The sequence below is a fragment of the Amphiura filiformis genome, chromosome 19, assembly GCF_039555335.1.
Source record: "Amphiura filiformis chromosome 19, Afil_fr2py, whole genome shotgun sequence".
NCBI classification, from domain to species: Eukaryota; Metazoa; Echinodermata; class Ophiuroidea; order Amphilepidida; family Amphiuridae; genus Amphiura; species Amphiura filiformis.
This window is the reverse complement of record NC_092646.1, coordinates 43,879,633-43,900,042: the sequence shown is the minus strand read 5'-3', so window position 1 is coordinate 43,900,042 and position 20,410 is coordinate 43,879,633. Positions and strand designations below refer to the sequence as shown.

The window sequence follows — 20,410 nt, the reverse complement described above, 5'->3', positions numbered from 1 at the left end:
TCTTTGAACATTATTTCTGAGTTTACAATATTCTTTGTAAAGATGCTTTTCGATTTATCCTTGTTGAATTGATACAAAATATTATCTTTCTTTTATGTCAAATACTTCTCCAGCTAGATTTTTTTTAAATGCGTAGAAAAATCATGGAATTTCCCATGCCAGCACTGCAAATCCCACATTTAGAGTATTTAGGACGGATATAAATGTTTAGGATGCGTTTAGATACAAATTCAAAATGTGATAATTTTTTTTTTCTTTTCTTTTTTTTTTTTTTTTTAATCGCTTTTTTATATATAATATCTTTCGTCAACGGGGTTATCGGAGACCCACTTCAAAGTGATTTAGTTCGCTATTAGGGAATCCGCCAGGCACCCCGTTGACTATTGTATTTGTGTTTATTGTTTTAAGGCTTTTTTCTGCTATTGTATGTAGGCCTATGTTTGCCTGGATTATCAATAAATCAAATCAAATCAAATCAGACAGTTTTTGGATGGTGATGTGTAGGAGAATACATGTTTCAAAAAGATACATATAAATAATAATAATAATTTGGCTAAACGCCTAACGTGATTAAAATTGTTACAGCTCTACCGTTTAGCTATGCGACATGTTTAGATATCAAACATCAACCTAAACACAAGCTAAATACCACTGTTTAGTTTGTGTTTAGGTTATTATACAGGTTGATATTTGATATCTAAACATATATATCATATAAACACAAGCTAAACATGGTGTTTAGAATGGGGTATAAGTGTTTTAGGATGCGTTTAGAATACAAATTCAAAGTGCGATAACTTGTAAATCAAAGGGTTTGTTGATTTTATTTTGGATTTGTGATGTTTAGGAGTAGAGTTTCTAAAAATACCAATTGTTTCCTTAAAATATGGAAACTAATATTTTCAGTTATTCCTAAACACCTTTGTGTGTTTAAAAAGTGTGTATATGTTTAAAAAGTATTACAGCAAGACATTTAGAACCTAAACACATTAGATTTACAGTTCGGTGTTATATATACACGTTGGACAAGTAGTTATGCCCCTCTGAGTCCGAGTCCTGATCCCGGTCTTCTCTTTCTTGTGTACTTGACGTCATCTGTTGACGTTTTCGACAGTACATTACAAAAATCGGCATACCGCAACCACCAATTAAAAGAGCTGAACACAGGAATACAAATGTCAAAATGGTCGTTTGACTCCATTCAGTAGCTGAAATATAAAAATGGGGTTAGATGATAATTAGGTTTGTAAATTTGAAACGGCTTGCGAGAAAAAGAAGGGTTAAAGGCAGATGAAACACTAGGATCCACAACATGCTCATCTATCAGGGCACAGTTCTTTAACCCCAATATATTTGTACATTCATTGAATGACCTTTGAAAATTTAGGTACAAAACTTATACTCTGTAACTTGAGGTCAAATTTTGTTCTATTATTGTTTATTTGAGGTTATTGAACTATGCAATTGGGATGAGGCCATTGTGGTCCATAGTTAACATGAAGACGACTTAAAAGAAGAACAAAGTGAAGACGCGGATTAAAGAAGTATATAAAATTAATAATTTAATCCGACAAATTGTAAGTTGAACATTGGTCCACTATCTTGTCAAATTCACATTATGTGCTAGATAGCAGTTAACTCTCTCGCCTGCAGACGACAAGTTTCAAGTGTTTTTAAAAATTCAAAAATGTCAGAATTGTAAATTTTCATGATCATTTTTGGAATCAGCATGAAAAATGCATTAAAATGTGTATATAAACAAGCCTTGTATAAGATGTAGGCTAATCAATGGAATGGAAGCACTATGGATGGAAAGGTGTCCACTGTAGTAGTGACGCATGAGCGTATTCCAGCGATTACAATGGCGGAATGACGGAAATCCATTTGAACGCAAAGATGGTGAAACTTTAGTCATGTTCAATGACGTAGAAAAACATAGATCGCTGAGCTCGAGCTGGTACGTTGCCGTTTCATTGATAATCACGCACTGAATAAGCCATTATGAAATGAAGGGACCTAACAAAATCAGCATCAAATACAACTAAAATGGAAAGTGAATTTACTCTAGCATGTATGGATTAATAAAATTAAATAAATTACTTGTTTTAGCATATTCAACTTTACTGTGTACCATTTTTTATCAAAAAATTGCTGAATAATAAAGGCAAGCACGCTCCTAAATCTAGTTCATTCGCCCGTTGCCATGCAGCGCTACAGAAACGGCGACTGAAGGCGAAATTTCGTAAAGTGGTAGAGTTGTTTAGCGTGGCAACACTGATGAAATACCAGATTCAGGCGTACGTGTTTGCCTTTATAATTCAGCAATTTTTTGATAACGACAATGGTATACTGGGAAATTTAATGCGTTTTAATACATGATTTGTTCAACTTTGTGATCTATACAGCACCCAAACCGGGACCCAAACCTGCTTCACAGATTCGGCGAGCAGGGCACTCTATCCTTTCTACCTCATTGGTCATGTTAGTCCAGAAAATGGGTAGATGTGGCATTTAAGACAGAAACATCACCATATGCAAATTAGGGTCAGGGGTTAGGGGTTAGAGGTTAGCGTTAGGGGTTAGGGTTATGGCTAAAGTCAGCGTTAGGGTTAGGGTTAGGGGTCACAGGATTAGGTTTGTCTTAAATGCCACATTTACCTAAAAATGGTATTAGTGACCTTGAATCGCACCAAAACATTTCACGATTTTGTGTGTTCATTTCGTGTATGAATGTCATTGTGTCCTTTATGGAGTAACCACGTGACTTTGTTAATTGCAATTGAAATTCCCGAATCTCCCAACCCTTGTAAGCATGGTAAGATATCGGCCATCGATATCGTTGACTGTTATTTTTTTCCAAACACCATTTCGGTGTAACCTTCTGCCGCAACCAATTTCCTGATTGGTTGCAGAAACCAATTAAACAATATTTGGCGACCATTCTCAGAAGATTCTTCTTTTCCATATACATTCAAACGAATTCAGTCTTTCCGCCTTTATAAGCAATGAAAAACGCATATGAAGTCATCATACAGGTGGCACCTTCCATCCAATTAGCCTGGCTATAATTATATCATGCAAAGAACAGTACGTGTATGATATCGACAGGATATTGGATGAATGTTCAATTTACAGTTTGTCGAATTCTTTTTTTTTTCAGCGATGTTGCATTACTTTGTGTATGATATGTAGTGTGCGTACATATTATACACATCAGAACAACGAAGCTCATAGCGTTTCTTACGTTCCGGGGACAATAAGAAGAAAAGGGAAATATAAAAGTAATAATGAAAATAAAAAATAATAATAAAACGCTCAGAAAGAGAGAACGTTTGTTGTCATTCATCTAGCTATAGAAGCTTATAGACGAATCTATTTTCACGCATTCCTACACCTCAATGGGAGCCATAGTTGGGCCCCTCAGGTCTATTCCACCTAAAATGTGAAATGATGTGGCCTTGGCGGGGATATTAAACTGCATTTCATCACCCGTGTTACACGTAGACAAACGAATGATGAGAGTTTACAACACAATACAATTCAGCATCGATTTTTAAGCGGATTTAATCTACCCAATTGGGCAGTAACAACACCAGTTTGGTGCAGACGGGACCCAATAATGGCCGACTGAATTCTGACCATCACTTGGCTCGTTGGATTCGTCTATAATCAAATATAAACTATTCAACTAGACTCACGCAACGGTTTCACACCTTATCCTAGGTGCATCTTCTGTAAATCTACGACCTCTGGCAACACCATCTCGCCACTGGTCAGTGACCAATTGCCGACAGACCAACAGACGGCCTGAAGATGCACCTAGGATAAGGTGTGAAACCGTTGCTCTCAAAACCGTGAGTCCAGTTGAATAGTTTAAAGAATCTAATTTTATATGTTATAGCTCAGAAAGAGAGTAATTTTTTTTTTTTTTTTTTTTTTTTATTTTTTTTTTTTTTTCTCCGGTAAATCAAATTTTCATTCCTTAAACATATTACATATCTTACTCTACCGGGTTTTTAATACAACACAAAACAACAACAATACAAAACAAATAGACAGAACAATTTATCACAGCACAATTCTCAAATATAATAGTGTAGACAAAAATCATCGCATGCATTAATTAAATAAGCCCCTCCAAACCTGCCATTTACGTTGATATATTTGGTAATTTAAGTCTTTTAAATAAATAAATCTTTCCAGAATGTGATAATTTTCAATTTCTTTTTGAAGAGGTAAAAAGGAGAGTGACGAATTTTGACATCTTCTTCTATAAATATAAAATTTGGTTAAGATAATAATCAAATTTACAGCATGATTACTCTTTTAATGTCTGTTCCAAAAAGAATATGGTTTTGATTTAAGGTAACAGGAATACCAACTTTTTGTAAAAACCAGGTTTGTAGTTGAACCCAAATTGGTTTCACCTTTTTACATTCTGTGAAGATATGCTTAATTGTTTCAGATTCCTCATTACAAAATGTGCACAAATTGTTATTTCTTTGGTTGATTTTATACATGAAGGTATTGGTGGTTAAGATTCTATTTAGAATTCTATACTGAAACCACCGCAATTTTACGTCTATTGTGCATTTAAAAGGTATCAAACAGTGCATCTTCCATTCATCATCTTGAAAAGGGAAGCCCAATTTTTCTCTCCAATTTTGTTTTGCTTTTGGAACCTTTATATTCATTAGTTGATTACAAAGTGATTTGCAACCTTTTTATCCTGAAGGATCAGACTCAAATGAAAAGGAATAAAAGGTTTTGGGATCGGGTACATTTGAATATTTGCCTGGAATATATGCTTAAAATTGCTTTTAATTGCACGAAGTACACCATTATATTCTAAAGGATTCATTTTCAAATCATATTTAGCTTCAATTTCATTCAAGAAAAGAAAACGACTACTATCGGCATGAACCAGATCCGAAATGAAACAAATTCCCGATGTGCGCCATTTCTTGTAATTAATTTCTTTTCCACCAATTTTGAATAGCTCGTTGTCCCACAAACATGATTTTAAAACGTCATCAAGTTTTTGAGGAGTATGATTCTTTTTATATGGGACCACGATGAAAGAACCTCTTCCAGAAAATATTTTGTATCCTTTTCGCAACTGTTAAAGTATGATTTGCTCCTTTTTCCAGATCATCAATGTTCATGCCGGTAAGCTTATTAAAAAACATCAATCCTTTTTCATCAATATTACCATTTGCAATTCGTCTGATCCAAGTACTTTTAAGTGCTTCAAAAACAAATCTACTTTTACCAATCTTAAACCACCATCAGAGTAATCATTTGACAATTGATCTCTACTTATTTTATCTCTCTTTCCCCTCCAAATAAAATCATAAAATTGCTTTTGCAGGGCCTTGGTAAATTCTTTAGATGGATTTGGAATAGAAAGAACAAGGTGGTTAAACTTTGGCATCAAAATAGATTTAACAACAGTTATTCTTCCCAATACAGTTATATTTCTTTTAGACCAGTGTTTGATTAAACCTGTCACCGACTCCATAATTTTTTCGTAGTTAATCTCTGGCATGTCCATTAAATTTGTTGAAAAATCAACACCCAGAACAGAAAATTTACCATTTTTCACCCAATTCAATTTTTTGTTTGTTAGTTCGGGGTTTGGATTTTTACCTCGAAGTGAACCGATGTAAACAACATTGGTTTTGTCTTCATTTATTTTCAAACCGGATAATCTCTCAAACAAATCCAAAGTATTCAATGTTTGTACCAAACTCTCATCGCTTCCATTTAAAATAACTGTGGAATCATCAGCATATTGAGAAATTTTACAATGAACATTTTCGACTTCAATACCAGTAATATAATTATTTTTTCTAATAAGGCAGCCCAAAATCTCCGCACAGATTAAAAAGATGTACGGGGATAACGGGTCACCCTGTCTACAGCCTCGACCCAAATTAAATTGTTTTGAAGCGTTGCCATTTACCAGAACTGAAGATTGACTATTGTTGTAGAAGAGTTTAATCCATTTTTTAAAAGAAGTTCCAAAATTGAGAAAATCTAATGTTTTAAATATAAATTTGTGAGAAACGGAATCGAAAGCCTTTTCAAAATCTATTAAGAGTAACATACCTGGCTTGTCGTGTAACTCGGTATACATAATTAAATCATAAAGTAACCTTATATTTTCCCCAATATACCGCCCTTCATAAAGCCTTTTTGGTCATCATTTATTAAATTCGGTAGGATATGTTTCAATCTTTCAGCAATACATGAAGAAGCTAATTTATAAGTTATATTTAAGAGACTAATTGGGCGCCAATTTTTTAAAAACTGTTTTGCTTTATTTCCTTTTGGAAGGAGTGTAATAATTCTCAATCTCTGTGTCACTGACAGCTCCCCTGATTCATAAGCGTAATTAAGAGAACGTAATAGAAACTCACCTAGATCTTGAAAAAAGAACTTCCAAAATTCAGAAGTGAATCCATCGGAACCAGGACTTTTGTTATTTGGCAATTTTTTAATAGCAAATAATAGCTCTTGATAAGTCAGACGCCCCTCAAGTTTTTGGAGCTGATCATCAGTTAACAGCGGAAAATCTGATCTAGATAAATGTTGCTCAAATTCCTCCAAATTTAAATCATTATCTTTAGATGCATATAATGTTGAATAAAACTTCAGAATTTCTTCCATTATTTGTTCTTGATTATTTATATTATCACCGTTTGGGTTTTGTAAGTGGGCAATTGCCTTATTAACATGATTTCTTTTTTCTAAGTTCAGAAAATATTTTGACGGTTTTTCTCCGTGTTCTACCCATCTTGCTTTTGATCTCATCATAACTCCCTCCATTTTTTCCCTTCTTATTTCTTCTAACTCCAACTTTTTGGTATCAATATTTTCAAGAACAACAGGATCATTTGACCTAGCGAGCTCTTCTTCTAACTTATTTATATCATTTTCTAGTGACTTTTCCTTGCTTTTTTTTTTTCCTTTTATTCCTTTCTGAAGCATATTTAATTGTTTCCCCTAATTTCCATAAGTAATACTTCCATAAATAATTGATCATTTATAGTCAGCTCAAGTTCACTTGGGGAATTTGACTTATACTATTTAAGTTATACGGTGAAGCAGCATATTGAATTTTAACTTCCTTAATTTTTTCTTTTACCCTAACCGAAAACTCGAGATCTCTTAACAGTAAATTGTTAAATTTCCAAAATCCTTTTCCATATTTAATAGATGACATGTCAAGCGAAAGACTAGTAAGAGAGTGATCTGTTCGATATCCAGGTTCAATCTCTGAATTTAAATAATAAGTTGTAAGCTCTTCTGATATAAGAAAAAAGTCCAGTCTGGATTGTTTTAAAGGGGTTGGCTGACGCCAGGTGTATCTACGAATATTTTGATTGTGAAGTCTCCATGGATCTATCAGTCCAAAATGATCTTTCATATCCAAAACTACTTTTCTCGCTTTTGGGTTATTTATTCGAATATAATTTGAGGTATCCAGTTTTGGATCCTGAACCAAATTCAATCTCCACACAAAATGCAGTGTGCATTATTTATTTCTTCTACATGTCTTTTAATTTCATTATAAAAATCCGGTTTATCTTCATTTGGACCATAAATCGAAAAGAGTGTCACACGAATATCATTAATAGCGATATATCTACAGCTAACCAATTTCCTTCTTCGTCTGCACGAGTGTTGTGGACTTTATAATCTAATTTATTGCTAAGAAAAATGGCTACTCCTCTTGCATTGGAGGTAAAAGAGCTAAAAAAGCTTCACCACCCCATTCTGCTTTTACCATACATTCAATATTTTTATCAAAGTGAACGTCTTGCAAACAAACAATTGAAGCGGATTTACTACGTATATAATGTAAAACATCCCTCCTTTTTTGTTTACCATTTAAACCCCGACAATTCATTGATATAATCTTAACATCATTAACCGTACCCATACTTACTAATTATCAATGGTATTAATATTGTTTGCAGACTACGAATATAATGTAAAACATCCTTCCTCTTTTGTTTACCATTTAAACCCCGACAGTTCATTGACAAAATCTTAACATCATTAACCGTATACCCATAATTACAAATTATCATATTCAAACTCGTATTTAATACTATTTGTACAGTCTTATCTCTAATCATGCAAAGATATATCATGAAAAGTTGACACCTATCAAAACAGAATATGCAAAAATATACACTGTGATAAATAAAACAAAACACACATACACACAAAAACCTGCACTCAATGCACGAGTGCATGAAAGGAAATAAAATAATAATCTGAAATAATTTTTTCATCCACGACCAGCACAAAATAGTTAAAACCAAAATGTTTAACCGAAAATGATATTTATCTCCAAAACAGTTGTCCAGTTTCACTTTAGATAATTTTAAATTTCAATTTATTGTATAGTCTTCAACTTGAAGGTTGCATATTTCGTTTACTTTTTGAATCAATATAATTTGTGAACAGAATCATAATAAGCAAGTATATTTCTCAATATTTTCTAGACGGGGAAAAACTTTTTTCCATATCATTCAAAAACATTTCATCAGGGAAAATCAGTCTGTGAATTCTTGAAATGAAAGATATGTGTAGCACAGATACAGAAATATCAGTATTTTTCCAAAAATGCATGTTACGTTTATAGGCCTACTCAGAAAGTGGCTTAAATCTGATACTGATCGATTTCCAATATAAGGCACACTGCTATCAAAAGTGAAGACAAACCAAAAAGCTATACATGTCCACTCGGCACATCTAAATAACATTGATCAAAGATTGTTAAAGAGAGTAATAATGAAGACATATCCTCCTCCCATGGAGTGCAGGATCCAGTGTAAATCCTGTTGCCATTTTATTAGTAATAGCCTAAAATAAAGGTTAGAATTCTAATTTTGACCAAAAAAGCTAAATTTTACATGCTACAACTTTTCGAGACCAACCGATTTTGAACTACAATATGTACGCCCTCTAGAAAATTAAAGGTTAGCAAAAATTGTGACAAGTTTTGCCAATTTTAGCCAAAAGTGTTCACTCACGTTCTTGGTCACGTTTAGGCGTTTTACATTGAAGATCAGGACACTCGCAAGGTGGCCCTTCTCCTTTGCTGTTATTTGCCGTTATAGTAAACTCATATAATGAGTATGCTTGCAGGTTGATCTTCCGAGCATCATAATACGACCTAGACACCTGTTCCTGGCCAGTTTTATTAATCTTCGCAGAAGCGTAAATCCCAAAAGCTTTCAAATGTCGAGCTGTGAAATACACCTGCAAAGAGTTTTAAACATAATATTATTACATTAGTAAACGGTTCCAAAAAAGTAAGTTCCCCAAGACATTTTGGTATAATCCAAAAACGGCTTGATCAATTCTCTTGTTTTAAAGTTTGGAACATAGACTGATTAGTTATGCATCAAGTGAATGGAGTTTTGTTGTTATCTTTTATCACCTTCACTGAGAAATTTCGCCATTTATTAAATTTTCGGCCAAAGAAAAGTTTTCTACATAGGCTTTTTATACATCACTTTGGTTTCAGACTTCTTTCACTTAAGGAATCTGGAATGAGCGTTTTGAGCGTTTCGACAGTATTTTTTGTGGAACATAAGAGCACATCAGAAATATAGAAACATTCCTTTTTAATTAATTTGCTTTAAGGGATGGGGTATGAACGTTTGGACAGTATTTATTGTGGAACATTAGAGCACATCAGACATATCGAATTGCATTCTGAATACGAAGAATGTCTTTCTGATATCAAATAATTTTCATTTTTTGAAATTCACGATATAATACAAATAATACACAGTCTATATTCCAAACTTTGAAACAAGAGAATTGATCAATCCGTTTTTGGATTATACCAAAATGTCTTAGGGGGACTTACTTTTTTTAGAACCGTTTACATGTGGGATTAGAAATACGAGTAAATCAATTCGTTGCTGAAGGCCGCCATCTTTATCAGATTCAAAGCAAAATTTTGTATACTGTGTGGTATTTGATCATGGCTCTGCCCATGCCATGGCCATTAGATGAATTAATCATTTCGTATTGATAAATTGTGTCTAGTCTTCTCCTTTTGGAAGGACATTGAATATGAGTTTAATCTTTATCTGCTTTTTTGCTGCATGCACACATTCGAAATGTATGTAAATAAAGAAAAGGCAAAATTCAAATTGTACCACAAGGTAGATGATGAGGCAAAAAAGTGTTTGTTTGCCCAGACAAGGGGTAGAAAGGAGTGGGTCGATCCCGGGGGGTCGATAGGTCGATTTCTTTTTTTTTCTTCTTCAGTTCTTCGCTCTGCACACATGTTGCAGCAAGTGGGGTATCTTAAAAGAGAAAATAAATAATATAAAATAAAATTTTGGATTTACATAGCGCCTTTTTCCAGGTCTTGAAGGATTCAAAGCGCTGTAATTTCGCTGCAATGGTGAATCATTTCAATCAGATCGCATCAACTAGACCAGTTGCAGCCGAATTTGGCGCAGACCTATCCGCACTTAGATCTGCTTCAACCTTACCATATAAAGTTCAATCTCTTTGGCAACAAAATCTTGATAAAGATCCAGTATAAATTCAGCATAAATGCATGCTTGTTGCAAGGGTGACGGGCTGGAAGCCTGTAGTACAAAATCCCAGACAATACTTTTCATGCTTGGTTCTCTATATTATTATTGATGGTAAAATATTGTTGGGGAGGGCTAAATGGGACAAATGAAAGCTGTGATTGCCAGGAATATTAATTTTCAAGTATCATTTGGCATATTTATAGGAAAAAACACCATTTTCTTTATTTTTATATCATTGTAAAAAATATTAAAAAAAGTGTATGATGTTTTTTTTATTTTTGGGTCGGTCGTGTCTGGGCAAACAAACACTTTTTTTTTGGCCTGAGTTCATCGTGCATTATAAGAAGACTATCATTTACGAGAGCACATATGCGTTGAGGCAGAATTACCATACTGCAGTTACTGTCCGTTTTCCTATACACAATACACAGTGCTCTTTCCCATTGACGCGTGACCTCTACAAATAGCCCTACGTTAAAAGTATGGGGATATGACTAGTTAACGTCGCTGTGTGAAAAATAACCGGCCAATATTCAAAGTACTCTTCTAAAGTTCTAGAAAATATAGTTTTTAACATGTCCTAAATTTTCAGCTAATTTAGATGTTTGGAAATATTCGTACTTTGGTGTTTTAGTTAATGTTATAGGTAATAGTACATTGCCTAGTTAACGTCGCTGTGTGAAAAATAACCGGCCAATATTAAAAGTACTCTTCTAAAATTCTAGACAATATAGTTTCGTAACATGTCCTAAATTTTTAGCTAATTTAGGTGTTTGGAGAGGGTCGCACTTTTGTGTTTTAGGAAGGATATGTAAACGACAGATAACACCAAAAATATGAAGAAATTATTTCCAAACCGTGTTAAGTCGACAATCATTATGTTGCTCATTTTCAAGAATGCTGGTTTACAAAAGGCAGACCATTGTCTCATTTCGTGAACAAAGGTACACATACCATTGTTTCCTTTCGTTTCCTTTATAATCGGTTACCCAACTGAAGCTATAATACCAGCTTTATTGCGATATCGCACATGAAAACAGACACTTGTGCACAACCAGAGAAGATCCGATTTAATCAGTTGAGCTGTTTCAATGAGTGTTATCTTGGTTTAATAGCCTTTAATGGGGTTAAGTCCTGCAAAGGTCGAAATGAATTCTACTGTAGACATGACTGCATCATGCCCCGTATTATTACTGTAAAAACATGAACATATTATACATTGATTGGATGTTTAAAGCATGACCTCGCTGTTAAAGGTTCCTGATCTAACTTGGTGAGCCACATGAGATCGTTTCACCCCCCTTCAGCCTTCCTGAACATAATTATTGTGTATCTAACCACCAGGATATGCATCAAGCGAAAGGTTAGCCGCTATATTGGCACCAATACGTCATTGTAATACATAAAGACTTGGTGCCAGAAGTGGGTAAGTGCAAATAGCTGCCCTGTGAACATTTGCCATTTACACACAGTATATTGTACTCAACTACACATGACAGCTACACATGGCAGCTATTGCGCTTACTCACTTCTGGCACTGAGCAGTCGATAACTGCTGATTAGGTATATAATCAACCATACTATCATGGAGTGCTGTACTCCGGATGACAGAATAGCCAGCATCTCATATAAATTACCATGTCATACGTCCAAATTATATGGTTAAAACACGTGAATCACAAAAGGATTACGTCATTTAATCAAATTGACAAAAAAGATAGCAAGTGATAAAATCAAAGCATCCTCCTTCAATCGTTTTTCCCGTTTCTCTGTTCAATACCATTTCTGCGATACTCACCGTATAATTAAGTTTAGTATTTTCAAATCCTTTTGGAGGGTCCCAGTTCAATTTACAAACACCGGTTTCGTCGGATACCTTAGCATTGAGTGGTTCAGTTGGAGGAGATTTGGCCGCGCCTGTACCTGTTTAAAAATGAATTCCAATAAAACAAAATTGACCAATACACCATATTTATAACCGTCTTTAAACATTATTTTGCACTTGATTTTGAGTTTTACCTTCATGAGAGCGCAATAAATGGGCACAGGTTGATATTTTCATGGAATGTCAGGTCACACCATTTTAGCACTATACAGCTTTAGGAATCTACATAAAGATTTTTTAGTTAGTGCATAGATTCAAGCTAATATTTATTTCATATCTGGCCCAAATTTTTAACATTGGCCCAATAATTTTGTTTAAGCTTGGTATTCAGGATGTAAAAACGCCGCTGATCGAGATAGCAGGCTAAGTGACATTAGAGAGTTTGCGAAATGAAGTTTGAAAATTTACTTCAATTTTAACGGCAACTGCACATAATCCATCTGATTTGGTTACTGCACCAATTGCGTCTTGTCGCTTAAACTCTGGACATAATTATGTATCAATGGGCGATCAAAAGAAGAGCATGTGTAAGCGACTGCTCCCTTTTGTTTGGTCAAGTTGATTATTGGTCACACTTCAAGACAAAAGACTACCTTAGGCTCTACCTTAGGTGATTTGTTTGAATAAACATGAATGGACTCACAAGGCGATGACCTCCTGAACAGGGATTATGTTGGAAGCCAGCGCTGATCTCCTTATCATATTATTTTCAATCTCGATATGTTTCGATTAAATATTCTTATGATAGTAGCCTATATTGTTTATTCAATAAAGGCTCATCGGAGCATTCTTGGGTTTGACCACTGCGGATACCAAATTACGACCTTTATCCTTTCTGCTTACAACTCCAAAAGGATAACGTATGTCACAGGTAGGTAACAGTATACTTAATATTTTGTCTATCTCGTGCAATTATTCTTGTATCACACTCAAAGCCATTCAATATTATATAAATATTTGGCAAAGAATAAACAAATTAAAATTTAACGAAATTGTAATATTAAGGGTTTAATTCCACATTCAACAACTCTTCCTATATCTTTGTACATGCCTTGTTAACCGGCGGTGAATCCACAGTCCAGTAGCTTATACGCGAACGCAAGGTTACGCGTACGCGTTACGCAAGAGCGAGTGAAATCTGTCATATCTGGAACGTATGCGTAAACATGAACTCTCTTATGTTGGTGGTAGCAGCTAAATATTACCGCTTTATTCTTTAGTTTTATTGCTGATATCAACAGAGAAATAACGCGATATTCTTGTAAGGTTGAGTGGCAATGACAAACGGACATTCCGAATGAAAGAATCATGTGATTTAGACATCTTTAACTTGTTTCGTTGTTGAAAGGGATTCAATCGCGTCTGCGTGGTTTACTTCGCAGACGACGCGGACGCATCGTTGTTAATCGGTGATGAACAACGGTGAAACACGATTGAATCCCTAAATGGAGGCTTTACACTAGTCGAAATCATGAATATCTTACACCAAGGATACACCGGATAATCTCGCACGGATAATGACTAAATCATTTCAGGACACTATGTATTACCGGTAATAAGCGATTTATAACCGGTAATAGTGACTTATTACCGGTATTAAGTGACTTAAGTCCGACCGTGTGAACACGACTTATGACTTACTATTTATTGCCATCTGTGTTGGTTCTTGCTCGAGGGACGTTGTCACACTCAATTCTAACAGACAGAAAACACAAGCATTATTTTATATAGTCTAGTAGGAAGAGAGGATTCACGTGCACCCCATTGATTTATCTTTCTAACATACTTTTTGTAATCCTCAAGGTATCCACAGTTTGATCAGCTCGTAATCGGCGGGCCTTATAACATCGCGGATTGATATCAATATATTTGATTTGCAGAATTGTCTTGTGACATCGCGCCAGAAGTGTTACAAAATAATTGAAGTCCTGTTTTTTTTTTGTCTACTTTCTTCAACACGCAAAATACAGACCAGACAGATCAACTATATCACTCTTAGCGTGGGTCTACTTTTCGGCGTAGTGATAAAATCCTAATAATTCCCGCCGATTACGAACTGCTCAAAGTATAGTAAACAAATTGTTATGTTTCTATTACGAAATATTATTCCAAGGGGACCATACTGATCTCCAAATAACCTCATAGGCAGATGTCAAAAATTAATGTTGCTCCGATTTTCGTAAAACGTGGACTAAATTGTTTGTCTAGATTCATGGAGTCAGAAAAATAATAGTTTTCATTTTACTTAATTGATTTTAACAGGAAAATTGTCATCAGGTCCTACAGACCTGTAACTTTTTGCCATGTAGCATATTAACTACACATAACTGCAGATAATGAAAACTGGTCTTTTTTGACTCACTGAAGCTAGACAAACAATTCGGTCCAAGTTTTACGAAAGTCGACAGGGGCCCATCACGGGAAAGCTTGACCACGCTTTCAATTTCGACCGCGTGCATAGTTTTGAATTGCAACTTTTGAAAATGCACCAACTTTCATATACTGGTATCAATCTTTGTCAATTTAGAGTGTTTGGTAGCAAATTTAGTATCAAATTTACGCTAACAAGATACTACTACTACCACTACTCCCGGCCACTACTATTAATGATAATAATAATGCATAAATAATAATAATAATAATAATAATAATAATAATATTATCGTTCTCACCAAGTGAAAGCTTTAGGCAAACTATCAGGAACATTTGATGGCTCTTTTCTTTCACCATTTTGCATATTTCATATCTGTTGACTAAACACATGCATTTTGTAAAATGATTATTGATATGCTTTCATAAATGCTATATTTCTGAGGAACCCTGTAAAATATGGAAACCTTTGGGTCTCATTACTGCTAAATTGTTTGGTATATAAAACTATTGGAAGAAATGTTAACTGATTTGAGCAATGAGAGTAGGAAAGTGGGGCTAAAAATGAACATGTCAAAAACAAAGGTCATGTTCAACATGTATGCAGATAACAAATCAAAATTGGAAATGAAATACTGGAACATGTATCCAAATACACTTACCTAGGACAAGAGATTTGGCCAGATGGGAATCAGTCGCAGGAAATAAAGAGAAAAACACAAGCAGGATGGGCAGCTTTCAGCAGACACAAAGACAAACACATGCCAAATTGTCTGAAAAGGAAACTTTTCAATCAATGTATCTTACCTGCCATAACATATGGAAGTGAAACTTGGACATTAAACAAAGATATGGAAAGGAAACTTCAGACTACACAACGAAGTATGGAAAGGATGATGCTGGGGTATACAAGGAGAGACCGGAAAAAGAACAGATGGATTAAGGAACAAACAGGAGTAAAGGACCAACAGTAAAAAGAATTAAATGGAGGTGGGCTGGACATCTGAGCAGGATAACAGGTGGAAGATGGAGTCAGCTCACAACAGAGTGGCAACCGTTATATGGAGTAAGGAAAAGAGGAAAACCTCGAGCTAGTAAGATGGAGAGATGAGCTGGTCAGCTACCTGGGAACAACAGCCTGGACAGGAATTGCAAGAGACAGGAGAAATTGACAGAATTTGGGAGAGGCTTTTACCCAGCAGTGGGATGATATGGGCTGATGATGATGATGATGATGATGATAAAACTATATACATGATTAGATTGTATTGACGAATGTAACTGTGGCGGCAGATTTATGTGCAAATTCTTAGATTTTGAAGAAAACCATAACACAGCACGATTTGGCACAGCATCCTCGTTCAATCTTTTTTGGATAAAATAACAAAAACAAATCGTCCGTAATTTTCAAAAACTAGATACTTACATCTAGGGACGAGGCATTTTATTTAGACAGTTTTACGTTATTTACACGCAAGCGTTCCAAGACTTATTTCCAAGATTGTGGCTATTACATTTTTAACCATAAAACTCTGATTTGTGTTTTCACATCTGATCTTTTCAGCCACCGTACTCACTCTGTATGTTAGCTCCCCAAGTAATATTTTTAATGAGCCATTACACTCAGAACGCAACTGACCATCCTCCATTGTTATGCATAGTCGTGCTAAAAGTCGATGATACACCAAATGTTCAAAACTGTAGCGCTCCCGTAGCGCTATCCGTAGCGATACCATAGCGCTACTAAATAGCCTACCCATTTTTCCGACACATCTAACATAGCGTTATGATGGCGATCCTGAATCGCAACTGAATCGTAGTTTTCCGACACGTATACCACCATACATTTCAACACAGAATTCGATTGGTGCATTGCATATAATTAAACGACTGAGTGAGTCTTGCATAACATTAACAGTAGGCAGCAAGTGGCCAGTGTTCGGAGTTTATAATTATGCCCAGGTAATCATGTTGCATTTAACAACATTATACTTTACTTTACTGTCACTAATTATATAAACTTTGCTATAACCATTTATTAAATACTTTAAGTGTGATAAACATCAGTTTAATAGCTTATAATTTCGAACGCGTTCATCATGAGTAATAACATATTAATGGATCAAAAATCTACTATAACATAGTCTACTTAAACAGTGAATAGAAGATATTGCTATATTCAAAAGTAAACTTGCTTCCTTTATACGGAGAGAGTAGCTAGTAGCCTATTCGACAAATAGATAGTCAGACAGAGAGATATGACGATAGACCCATACTCACCCCGGTATACTTATGTGTCTGTGAGACTTGTGTGACTTTTCTTGTGTGTCTTTTTGACCCGACGGACGCGTGACGGACGCGTGACGGACCTCTTGTGTGTCTTTTGTTTCCATCTTGTGTGTCTTTTTGACCCGACGGACGCGTGACGGACGCGTGACTTTTTGTTTTTTTCTTGTTTGTCTTTTTTGTTGTTGTCACTGGTTGTTGCTTGTGTGCCTTTTTCAAAACCTTCAAAAATGAGATCTATACCCCCTCTATACCCCCTTGCAAGATATTGCCTCTGTGCCTAGACACACAAGAAAAATCGACACACAAGCTAGTTTTGTACTCAAAAAAAGGCACACACCCCTACCCTCGTGAGAACAGACAGACAGATAGACATAACAGAGTGACAGAAAGTGAAATAGCACACCATGTACACGAGAAAAGGTACATACATTTCGTATTAAAATACGTGCATAAAAAAATAAATACGTAGCTTATAAAATATTTACTTTCTTACCTTTCTAATCAAAAGTCCATCCAAAAACCTACATGATGGTATAATGCAAACGTTACTACCTGTAACAGATATTAAAGATCTTCATTATACCAATTACTATGAGTAGTATAAGAGTATTATAATTATAGAAATCGATGAATTGGGACGGTTGTCATGACGGTTGTCATGGAATTGGACGCTTTTATTACAGGTATACATATCATCACGTATCAAATGTGTGGTGGATGGTTCCTTAATTGGATACGCTTCACTTGAGAGTTATTGTTTTGCCTTGCATCTCAATATAATCGTTCATTATGCCACACTATCATTCCGAGGATTGAGAACCAGAAAGCCTTAATTCACTTTTTGCCTATTTTGAGATCAAAATAATCACCAACACCCAAAGTTTTAACCCAATCAAACTTCATATTGTACATTATATTATTCTACTATAGCCACATCTCAGAGCAGTTTAGCCAGAAAGCCTCAACTCTGAGTTCAGGTTTTCTTAACCTAACTCAATTTGGTTCAAATACCGAGATAAGGTTTTCTGTCTTGCACAATGTCTATAATACCTCTATTATCGTACCCCATAAAAGACACATTTTTTCCTAATTTGAGCCTATAATGTTCCAAAGCAACACCTCTGCAATTGAAGACCGAATTAAAAAGACTAGTATGCGTATGACGTCCTGTCACTGTCAACCACACCAAAAATGCCGTACTGTGCAGGTCAGCAACCAATCACGTCGCGCTTTTGCCCTGACGTCAGACGTATGCCATCTTTGAGTACTTTTTTATCTAATATCTACTGCTTTGGTAGTTAATCCGATTATTACATAACTTCGACAGCGAATAATCTTTGAAGTCGTGTTCACACGGTCGGACACAAGTGAGTTATTACCGGTAATAAGCGACTTAAAAACCGGTAATAGTGACTTATTGCCGGTAATAAGTGACTTAAGACCGACCGTGTGAACACGACCTGAGTTACGGCTTCTAACTTTCAATGTTGTCAATAGTGGAATGTGTTATTATAATCTCTTTATTATCACCAGACAAACCAATTATCTAAGTATTTTAAGTCGTGTTCAAAACACTTAAATAAAATGACCTTGACCCTAAAATGGTTGCAGAACCAATTTGGCAAGTTTTATGTTATCCATGGATCCATGTTTCTTTTTTTTTTTAATATAAAACTCAAAACATTGTTACTGTATAAACTTTTAAGTGAAATTTTGTGATTTTAAGTGAAATACATTCACTGCAAAACCACAGCGCAACACTTAATAAACATTTGAACACTTTAATGGCTATGGTTTGTACAGTGAAGGTATGGGGTGTTATAATTATTATGAATACTAAAACACGTAAAATTATGAAGATATGAAATTATGAAGAAGTTGTTTTTAACACAAAATAGCACATTTTTAGCACGGTCTTGTGCAAAAAAATAAACATCTTCATATTTTACGTGTTTTAGTCTTGATAAATTAACGCCCCTATACCTTCACCATGTTCAATGTACAAACCATAGCCATTAAAGTGTTCAAGTGTTTATTAAGTGTTGCTCTGTTGTTTTGAGGGAAGGTAATAATTCTTGAATTCCTTTCTTCTCACAGTACGAAGAACAAACTCAGAAACCTACAAATCTAACATACCTGCAAATTGGGCTATTCCATTTAAAATCCACACTACCCCTGTGGAAGATTTTGGAAATATCTTCCACAGCGGGAGTATGAATTTCAAATGGAAAGAACATTATTAGCAGCTCCATTTGAAACTCACTCTCCCTCAGTGGAAGATTCAGGTTGAATTTTTCTCAGAGGGTGTATGAAATTTAATTAATGCGTTCATTCCATTTGAATGTCATATTCCTCCTGTGGAAGATATTTCCAAAATCTTCCACAGGGATAGTGTGGACAGGGATAGTGTGGACAGGGATAGTGAGGAATTTAAATGGAATAGCACAATCTCTCTTATACCGATTATCTACAATCGACATTAATAATCACGTCTTACAATTTTGTTCAAGTTTTCATTTTTGTTTTATTTGAAGACATACATTTACAAACAACAACTGAGTGAGGAGCCAGCAAAAAAGTGTGCCATTAGAGGTGCCGCGTGTCCCGGGCCGCGCGTATTTTCGGTGCGCATCATCTCAATCTTACTTTTCAGAGTTTGAGTCGGTGGGCGGCTTTTCGTATTGGATTTGTATTACACACAAATGGTTTGAAGATTATTTGAGTAGTAGAAAACAATATGTTTATTATAATGGTACTTCTTCTCAACAGCATAATCTTACATGCGGGGTGCCACAGGGTTCAATACTGGGGCCACTGCTTTTTATCACATATGTTAATGATATACATTTAGTTACTGATTCACTTGATGTGATTTCATTTGCTGATGACACCAATTTATTTTACTCTCACAATCAGTTTAATGTTATTGAGGAGGTCTTCAACAAAGAGCTTGTAAATGTGAATAAATGGTTCAAAGTAAACAAATTATCTGTTAATGTTAAAAAGACTAATTACATGTTACACGGTACCAAGAAGAACACGAAACCTGACTACAATTTGCAATTGTATCTTGATTCTGACAGGCACTCGTCTGTAAGAACACCGCTTGAAAAAGTACCAAGCAGTAAGTTTCTAGGTCTACAAATTGACCAGAATATCACTTGGAAAGAGCACATTGATATATTGTTAAAACATGTTCAAGAAATGTCGGTATCATTAATAAAAACTTCCTCCCACATGAGGCATTGTATTGTTCTATAATATTAAAGGTAAGGTAAAGGAGACG

General features: G+C 35.1%; 1 protein-coding gene across 1 annotated transcript; it reads right to left on the bottom strand.

The window, feature by feature from the left end:
- On the bottom strand, positions 1–17,705 carry LOC140140734 (uncharacterized). Its single transcript, XM_072162482.1, has 6 exons — positions 17,618–17,705; positions 15,138–15,218; positions 14,107–14,160; positions 12,379–12,503; positions 9,051–9,279; positions 1–1,208 (listed from the first exon to the last, which is right to left on the bottom strand). The coding sequence occupies exons 2-6, from the start codon at positions 15,193–15,195 to the stop codon at positions 1,009–1,011; spliced, it is 666 nt and encodes a 221-aa protein (XP_072018583.1). The 5' UTR covers positions 15,196–15,218; positions 17,618–17,705; the 3' UTR covers positions 1–1,008.
- Between the last annotated feature and the right edge of the window lie 2,705 nt (positions 17,706–20,410).

Bases quoted from the DNA above. Each gene is read 5' to 3' on its own strand.
- LOC140140734 (XM_072162482.1), bottom strand. From the start codon at position 15,195: ATGGTGAAAGAAAAGAGCCATCAAATGTTCCTGATAGTTTGCCTAAAG. The intron at 14,161-15,137 runs GTGAGAACGATA...TCTGTCTGTTAG, and splicing joins TTGCCTAAAGCTTTCACTTG to AATTGAGTGTGACAACGTCC. The intron at 1,209-9,050 runs GTGAGTGAACAC...TTTATATTTCAG, and splicing joins GCCTAAACGTGACCAAGAAC to CTACTGAATGGAGTCAAACG.